The 9090-nt window shown below is 37.9% G+C and overlaps 1 protein-coding gene across 4 annotated transcripts; it reads right to left on the bottom strand.

Moving 5' to 3' along the window:
* Window positions 1-564: 564 nt before the first annotated feature.
* On the bottom strand, window positions 565-7896 carry LOC112139915. 4 transcript variants are annotated; one of them, XM_024262765.2, is made up of 8 exons: window positions 7751-7848; window positions 6506-6549; window positions 5378-5460; window positions 5216-5259; window positions 3949-3998; window positions 2864-3237; window positions 2664-2794; window positions 565-2296 (listed from the first exon to the last, which is right to left on the bottom strand). In XM_024262765.2, exons 5-8 carry the CDS (start codon window positions 3989-3991, stop codon window positions 2227-2229), a joined length of 618 nt encoding a protein of 205 aa, XP_024118533.1. In that variant the 5' UTR covers window positions 3992-3998; window positions 5216-5259; window positions 5378-5460; window positions 6506-6549; window positions 7751-7848; the 3' UTR covers window positions 565-2226. The 4 variants fall into 4 exon arrangements, with proteins under 4 accessions (XP_024118533.1, XP_024118534.1, XP_024118531.1 ...); XM_024262766.2 differs by having other exon boundaries at window positions 5216-5460; XM_024262763.2 differs by lacking the exons at window positions 5216-5259; window positions 5378-5460 and having other exon boundaries at window positions 7751-7896.
* Between the last annotated feature and the right edge of the window lie 1194 nt (window positions 7897-9090).

The raw sequence follows: 9090 nt of genomic DNA, 5'->3' as shown, positions 1-9090 counted from the left end.
GGTTTCATTTAAGTCTTTCTTTCATTTTGATCTGAACACTGATCCCTCCTGAACCTAAGGAACCCAGACGTGACACAAAGTTCTGCAGCTCAGTATGACTGTTCTCTATTGATCTCAAACAAGGATTTTCTGTTTTAGTGATCAGATCATGGCGAGACCTGTTATTTCTGCTTGATGTGTTTCCAGATTCTGTGTTTTTTCTGCTCCACAAAGCTCAGATATGAGGGAGTGGTGTTCCTGTTGTCAGACCGGTTCAGACCGGATTCATGAGTGTGGGGGTGGGGGATTTCTCGTTATGACCAGTTCAGACCGGATTAATCGGTGTTGGCTGAAGTTCCTCATCATGAGGAAGAACTTCAGATACGGAAAACAAGCATGTAAGCGAGTATTTGTGTCAGGTTCACACTCAACACTCATGTTATCATGGAATTCAGGAACTAAAACTTGGAAAAGCTCAAGTTCTGCTTATCTTTGCAGAACTTCCAGTCCTTTATGGAAATACAGACTGAAAAAAATGACTGATAGATTGTGGTTCATGTTCAGTTCCACAGAGTAACACCCAAAAACCTTTTACAAAACATTTATTTATACTCAGCAAAATTCTTTTAAAAACTGACAAGGCACACTTACTTTAATTACATTTATTATGCAAAATACTTTTTTTGTTTGTTTTTGTTTTTATAGTTTACACTTTATACAATAGTGACTTTTAATTCCCCAAAAAGATTCACTTTGAAAGTTTGACATTTTTCTCCTTTTGACCATAAATCTTTCTGCTGTTGACTGGATCATTTTATCAAAATTTCAAAGTAATACTTTTTTCAGCTTTCATGAAATCCCAGGAAAATTCTCTTCAAAGTAAAAGTTTGAGTTCAGATTCTTTCAATCACATTAGAGTTTTTTGGTTTGTTATTTCATGCATTTGTTTAGTCTTTCTTCAGCATAAATGTATTTTGTCTTTTAAGTTACACGATCATTAAATGATGAGTGAATGACCTCGTCTGCTCATTGATTGTCATCAAACTATTCATGTTTTTGTTGCAACACTTTGTTTCTGCTCCAACATTTCAGGGGAAAATCAATCCCCATCATTTTATCTGAAATATTGTGTTTTCCTCTTGGAACAGATTGGGAAAGGTACAGTTTCCTAACACAGGTCTAAAAAATGCGTCTTCACTCATGTGGCTCTCTGGTTAAAAAGAATATTTTTATTTTGAAAAGCATTCTATTTTTTGGACTATATGCAGCCAGAAAAAAAAAAAGTCAGAAAAGTCCAATCTTATTAAAGCTCCAATTTAATTTTAGTTATTTTCATTTACGAATTTCAGGTTCTGCTGCACCACAGGTTGAAAGAAACTGGAGTTTTAATTACTTCACGCGCTAACAGTACCTACTACATTTGCTATATTGAGATGATGAAGTCATGTTAACCTTTCTCAAAAGCTACAAACTATTTCAGGTTATGAAACAAACGTCTATGTTTAAGTTTTGTTGAAGCAAAAGAAGAAAACTGAATTTATATTTATCAAAGTAGCAACACCATAAAAGCAAATCAGTGTCTCTTCATGCATTTTCAAAGGGATGAAATAAGACGATGGGGTTGTGGTCAATAAGAAATAGACCTGAGTGGCTTTTTAAGTCTTTAAGGTTGCAGACCCCTGGGGGTATTGATGTAAACAATGACTGATGACAGAAATTAATAAAGTTACATTTATAGTAAAAATAAGTCACCTTATCTTTCACTTCTTTGGATCACGTTTTATATTTCAAAGCTGCATTTCAGCTGCACAGCTGCTCGGACGTTCGTGCTCCTGTGCGCCAGCTGAGGTATCCCAGCATGCATTGCTGAACTCGTCTTGCTCCACTCTCCACAGCTGCAGACGGTTCACTTTGCACATCTGCAGTCTGCACCGTTCTCCCCCTCGCCTGATGCTTCTCCTCACACTTTTAGATTGGAACTCTGAATTTATATTTCTTATACATTTTTGAATCTGTTTTGGGATTCAGCTAAATTGCTTTTATTTTCTAATGTTTTCATTATTAGTCTCCTGATTCGGCAGATCAATCTAAGGGTGTTTTTTAATTACTGCAATCTTAGGATAAATGGGGGAGGAGAATCAGAGTGCAATTGACTGCAGTTTAGGAGAAGAAATCTGAAAAATCCACAATCTTTCAGATTTGTCCAGACAGCAGCGTGCGTGCAGTTCAGTTTCAATCTGGCCGCCATCAGGCTCCGCTGTTCTGCAACTGTCTGAGCATGGCGTCTGAAAGGTGGGGGCCGTGCTGCTGGTGACACCTGCAAAGCAGAAAAAATGTCAAATCCTCGCCGCCTCAGCAGAACCACAAAACAAACAAACAAAAAAAAGTTTTTGTTCCTGTCCAGTCTTTGGCAGATAAAGAGGGTGAAATTAAAAACACAATTTGCTATAAGAATAAATTAAAACCTGAAAATTATTTGTCCTTTAAGAAGAGAAACATAAAAAATATTGTAATATTTGTTTGACAAACTAAAACAATATGAGAAAAAAATGTGAAGTCAGTTTATCTTTTTAAAATCACAAACAAAAACCTGTAAAAATGTGTGTTTGTATGAACCCATGAAGAAAAAAAACCTGGTTTGGTTGAAGTACAAAGAACTAATGGTGGTCGGATTGGACACCCACCTTCGCTTCTCTGCACCGATCCGCAGGTTTTTCAGGAAACTGTCTTTGTGTTTTGATACCAGCTGGTGATGCTCTTGGTCCAGCTTCTTCCCGACAGGGCTCTTCATCAGCTCCTCCCACTCCTCGGTGGGCTAAACACAAAACAAGTTTTAATACAAACAAAGATCACGGAGGACAAACTGTGCGGGAGAATTTCTCACCGTGTCTTTAAAGGCCTCCCCTCTGTAAAAGCTTTTGGAAGCAGGGTAGTCTATCCCCTCGCTGCACAGGTCCTCCAGACTTGAGGCCACTAGGTGCAGCTCATCTCCGTCATAGCCGTAGAACTTCTTGTCCTCACAGGTCATCAGGACGAGCTGGTCACAGGGGTACGGGGTGCCCTCCACGTAACCCACCACCTGCATTTGAACTGTGACGGGCAGGAAGAACTTCCCCCACGCGTTCAAGTCTGCAGGGCTGCACTTGGTGTCCTCCAGAACCCCCACGGTGAGTGTTGCAGTGTCTGCACCGTTTAGCCGGAAGGTCTGGTGTCTTGTGTTGCAGACTGTATTTGACACCCACTCCTGGTACTTGGACCCTTCAGTACAAAAGCATGGAGTTCAGAAACTCATAGGGAGAAATCGTTGAGCTGATCTTTACATGCAGCTTACCACTGCAGTAAAGTTAGTTTTAGGTTGGATATTCGACAGACATTCGCTCTGTTCATATTTAGGGACCGTCAACAAATGACAGAATGTTTCTTCAATAGCTCTTAAAGTATAGGACCAAATCAAACCAAAACCATTTAAAATAATAAAACTGACTAAGAACTATCTATGACAGCAGATTATTTTAGCTTTTGAAGCTTTTTCTAATTTTAGTCAATTTTTAGTGTAAATATTCAAGTTTTTCTTCAATAGCCTTTAGATTTTAGGACCAAATTGGTTCAAATTACTTTAGAATAGTAGAACAGATTAAGAACTATCTTTAACAGCAGTTTACATTAGCCTTTGATGCTTTTTCTAATTTTAGTCATTTTTTTGTGTAAATGTTCAAGCTTTTTTTCAATAGCTCTTAGATTTTTAGACCAAATTGCTTTTTTTCTCATTTTTTGAATAGCTTATTCGAAATTGAAATAAATAGTTCTTAGTCAGTTTTATTATTTTAAATGGTTTTGGTTTGATTTGGTCCAATATTTTAAGAGCTATTGAAGAAACATTCTGTTATTTGTTGACGGTCCCTAAATATGAACGGAGCGAATGTCTGTCGAATATCCAACCTAAAACTAACTTTACCGCAGTCAGCTTACCAGTAATCCCATTGCACTGAGGGAACGTAGATATGTCCGCCATTGTTCTGCTGAAAACAAAAAGAAAGACTTACAGGTTATTATGAAGGTTACCTCAATCAGTTACACTTCCTGTTCATTGAGATGCCTTTATTATTGATGACACCTGTCTTAGTAATGTCATCCATCACAATCATTCATAACAAGAAAAGCGTTTTTTCTTTACAGTTCTTTTTTGTTGTATGAACACCCCTCCCACTGCATATCAATCTCTCGACATCTTAACTGAGATAAACAACAGAGACACGAATAATCAAAATATTTATTGACAGGGATGGAAAAACATGTCGTGACTCTGACATTAGTGCTGCCAGAAATTATTAGTCAAATTATTTTTTCATGCACAAAGTGGATGTAAAACACACATCTTAACCATCTTTAAACTAACTAAAAAAATAGATGTATAGCAATACCTGCAATAATGCTAGTGTGAATGTTGTAAGCTGAATTTGGAAACTGAAGATGCTAGTGCTGATAGTTGAAGATGCTGAAATTGATAGCTAAAAACACTGGAGTTGATTGCTGAAACCGCTGACACTAATAACTGAAAATGCTGAAGCTGATAGCCAGCTAAAATATTAGTTAAATGCCAAATTAGCCTTAAAAAAAAACTAAAAAAAATTAAATAAAAAAGCCTAAGGTGGCTAAAACAGCTAGCATGTAACTGAAATATTAGCTAAGCTCTAAAATAGCCTAAAGAAATCTTAATAAATGTCACAATAGTCCAAAAAGCTAGCAGAATGCCATTTTAACTTTCGATTTTAACACTCTGCAACCGTGGCGCAGTGGTAGGGCAGTCAGCTCCTAATCACAAGTTTGCGGGTTCGATTCCCACCTTGCCCGCCCAAGTGTTGGAGTGTCTTTGGGCAAGACACTGAACCCCAAATTGTTTCTGGTGGGAGGTTGACGCCAGTGTTTGGCAGCGGAGCCACCACCAATGTCTGCATGAATGGGTCTGTGACTGTGAAACACTTTGGGTCTTGGAAGGAAGGTGATAAAGGACTATACAAGTATACGCCATTTACACTTTGACTCCATATAATATAAAAGTAACAACTAATCTACAATTAAATTAGTTGTAGACTATTTTAATAGTCGATTAGTCGACTAATCGTGGCAGCCCCATTTGAATATGTTCTTTTGCTTTGTATTTTTAAAATAGACACTAGAAACCAGAGCAGGATCATTTCTATCAGAGGAAGTTGTGAGTGGTGATGAAACGTGTCACCTTCCAGCAAAGACGTCCTCTGCAGATGTTTGTACGTCCCGTCGCTGTTGGAAAACAGTTGAATCTGAATCAACGCAGATCTGCTTCCCTGGAGTCTCATTTCATCAACAGAAACTTGTGGAGTCTAAAGCAGACATGAACGAACGGAAACAGATTCCATACCGCCTTCAACCTCCCGTTGGGATGTCCCGCTGTTCTCCTCTCTGGGGGCTGGCTTCATGGTATCAACTCTGCTCCATTCAGTCCTGGCAAAGAGCGATAGTTTACTGCTGTAGTTCATTGGGGGTCACCTCTAGCGGGGGTTTACTTTTACTGTCCATCTTGTTTGTAACCTTCAAGACATATGCGTACAAGCAGTGGAAGGGTTTCGCAGCGATCCCAAAAGCCAGGAAACACCAGAACCATACATGGGACTGAGCAGCATTGGAAAGTGGTCCATCAGGGTCCAGATGCAGCGCTTGAAAACAGATGTCCAGATGCTACTGCAGCTCCACTTTACAATGAGCAGAAATGAGGCCTGAAGTCTTCTGAAAACACATTTCCACTGATTCTTTCAGATTCTTTCCTATTCCAAGTGGTGTGACCACCCCTGGATGATCAAAGATTTTGCATCCCAAGTTCCCATCATAGGTCGGGTTCTCCTTGCAAACTGGCCTCCAGAAAGCCTTCATAATCTGATATCACATCAGCTTTCCAACGCACAGCAACCACGTCCATGTCCTCTTTTTGTTCCTGAGGAAATGAGTTCCTAGATCTTTCTTGTGTGTCCTCCAAGAGGGAAACTTGTGTTTCAAACATTGATGCTGGTCTTCAGCCGGCTGATGAGGTCAAATTGTGTCCCGAATACTGAGTGGACCTTCACAAGGAAGATTCTTCCAAAGAGCACACACTCGCAAACAAGTTCTGAACTTTCCAGAGGGGAAGACGCAACTTGGCAAAGTAAAGGCTGATCTCAGAGAATTTGAAAACCTCTAGCTCCTCCCATTACCCCCACAAGCTCCTGGTTGCTACAGAAACTCTGCTGCCAACAAGTAGGTGGGCATGTATGTTCCTACCCAGTACATGGTCTCTGGGTTTTGTTCCTGAAGCGCTGACAGCTACTTTCTGTCATTTTTAATGTTCCCAATTTTTGTTTTTGTACTGAGAAGCATTTCTGGCTCCAAAAATGAGTCAGACGCTGACGCATAGCCAGCCTCAGAACATGTAGATAGAGGAAGTGAGTAAACACAGACAAGTTTGTGCGAGTTTCATCTGCTTTGCCTAAAGGGGGAACAGAAAACCAGTACTTACGAGTGACAGGAGGCAGAGGTTTTCTCCATTCTTTAATTCCGCAACTGAAAAAAATAACAGTAAGAGGCTCAGATTAGAAATTTCTGAGTTCTTTTGGTTCCACACCAAATATCGTCACTAAAGCAGCAAAACAAGGAAATCAAAAAGCTGAAAGTGAACTATTTAACGTGCTTTGCCATTTTTAAGCTCATTTCTAGTATTGTGTAGGACTTTCTCTTAGACTATGATACTCTAAGGATTTGAATTTTGTTTTTACTATTGTGGTTTCATGACCACTAATATCAAGTATTTTCAACTTTGAGAGTTTAAATGTACTATGTAGTTTGTTTGTTTTTTTATATATAATTGGTCTGACTGATTTTATGCACAGAGATTTCAGTAGTCTAAAAAAACTGGCAATTAAAATAAATTACTTTGACAAAAAGGATCACATTAATTAAAATTTAACTCTTCAAAACAATTAATCTCAATCATCCAAAAAAAGACATTTAAGGTTATGTCTGCTGTCTTCTAAATAAACACAAACTGTACTGTTAGGGCTCTTAATTTGTGTCTTCCGTATTTTTGGTGAATTTCGTCAAAAATTACGAGTTTTACTTGTCAAAGAAAAAAAAACCTCTAATTTGTTTCATTTTATTAAAAAAAAAAAAAAACAATTACAGCACACTTAATTAGCAAAATCTTTAATTACAAAATAGTCCGGATAACAGCTTTATTAAAAATACAGCTCACAAAACACTACTAAGAGTATGAAACTTTAAATAAATAAAAACGCACACATTTAAATATAAAAAATAAATCTTAATTTTTTCCCATGTTAATATGGATGTAAACTTTGTTAAATTTGCCAACTTTAGAAACGTTTCTTAGAGCAGTTCTGCGTTTAGCCGAATCACGATAGTATCCCTCCGCCTGTTGTGTCACAGTCCGATCACGCCCTGTCTTTGTTCTTCGTTTCCGCTGAAACGAAACTTAACTTTTAGGAGCCATTTCTGACCTAGAATCACCTTGAAACGAAAATAATCGACACGACGAGACATTTTAACGATAATGTGGCAAACCCAGTCAGTCAAAAAAAAGAAAGAAAATGAAGGAAATTTTAACTGCGTCACATCAGTTTTCGTAAATTTAACGACCGATTTTCATTATGTGGCTTCTAAAAAAAACGTTTAAAGGAAAGTAAAGGTTGTTGAACATCTGAACTCTATTTAAAATAAATAAAAATCAATGAGCATAATTGCCTACCTGAATTAAAGAGTTGAAACTCCTCGCGAAGTCACTGCCAGAAATGAACTTCCGAGCTCGTGGCAGTTGGTAGATTCCACTCTCGCCACTCCCTTTGTCGTCACCCGGATGAGCGTTTAACAGGAACACGGCGAAAAGTCGAGAAACAGCCACCAACTATGAAGGGGAAAATGGGCTTTTATTTTTTATTTTTTTTAACCCTTCCGCTCTCTTTGGGGTCCAGATGACTCCAACCACATGTTGATGTGTGATTCGTTCCATGACAAATGTGGACAAAGGTGGATAGGATTTTATGTCTGCCATGGACATTAGAAACTCAAAAATTAATGATATAAAAAAAAGTTCAGCGCACTGTCTTGTGGGGTCCAGATGACCCCACTTTTAATGTAAACAAGCCAAGGAGAGCAGAAGGATTAAATCCCAAACTCCACCTTTAAAATGTTAACAGAGTTATTGCCTTCGTTTATAGATCGGAAAGACTCCAAAAAACACAAATAACTCGTTAGACACTTTTAAGGTTCCAGAAAAATTTGTTGTTTTTTTTAATCAGAAACTCCACCTTTAAAGTGTTAACAGAGTTAAAGCCTTCGTTTATAGATCGAAAAGACTCCAAATTAAAAAAAAAATAACTTGTTATACACTTTGGAGGTTCCAGAGCTAAAGCTCGCCAATCAGTTTGATGTTTTTACCAGAGAATATTGATAAAGACACAAATGAACTAAATAGATTATTTTCATAATGAATCTAGAAAGAACCCGTTTTGTTTAACCCTCGTGCTCTCTTATGGAGTCCAGATGACCCACCCTTACAGTGAGGTGTTAGCCCTTCCATGACAAAGGTGGACAAGACTTCATGTCTGTCATTGGACACTAGTAAAGTAAAGATCGACAATCATTGGAAAAAAAAGTTCAGCGCACTGTCATGCGGGTCCAGATGACCCCACTTGGAATGTAAAAAAGCCAAAGAGAGCGGGATCAACAAAGTACCATAACAGTTGTAAAACAGGTAACCTTCAGTTCTCTAACCTAACAACACAAAAATATAATCTCAAATTTCATCTTAAATATGAATCATGACCGTGTCAGATGTTGCACGTGAGAGCTTCACAAACCACTTAAGGAGTAAAATTAATGCTATTAAATGTAACCTTTATTCATCTATTAAAGCGGATTTTAATGAATTAATTATTTTTGAAACACTGGAAAATTTGTTGTGGTTGATTTTTGGTCATCAGGTTGAGTTTTCTCCCAGTTAAAGTGTTTAGATCTAATTCCCTCACAATAATTGGAAAAATTTTATTGTTTCTTTGAGTTGTAACTTTTAAAAATAGTTTCTCTTCA

The sequence above is a fragment of the Oryzias melastigma genome, unplaced genomic scaffold (assembly GCF_002922805.2).
Source record: "Oryzias melastigma strain HK-1 unplaced genomic scaffold, ASM292280v2 sc01131, whole genome shotgun sequence".
In the NCBI taxonomy this organism is placed as follows: domain Eukaryota; kingdom Metazoa; phylum Chordata; class Actinopteri; order Beloniformes; family Adrianichthyidae; genus Oryzias; species Oryzias melastigma.
This window is presented reverse-complemented; position numbering and strand designations above follow the sequence as displayed.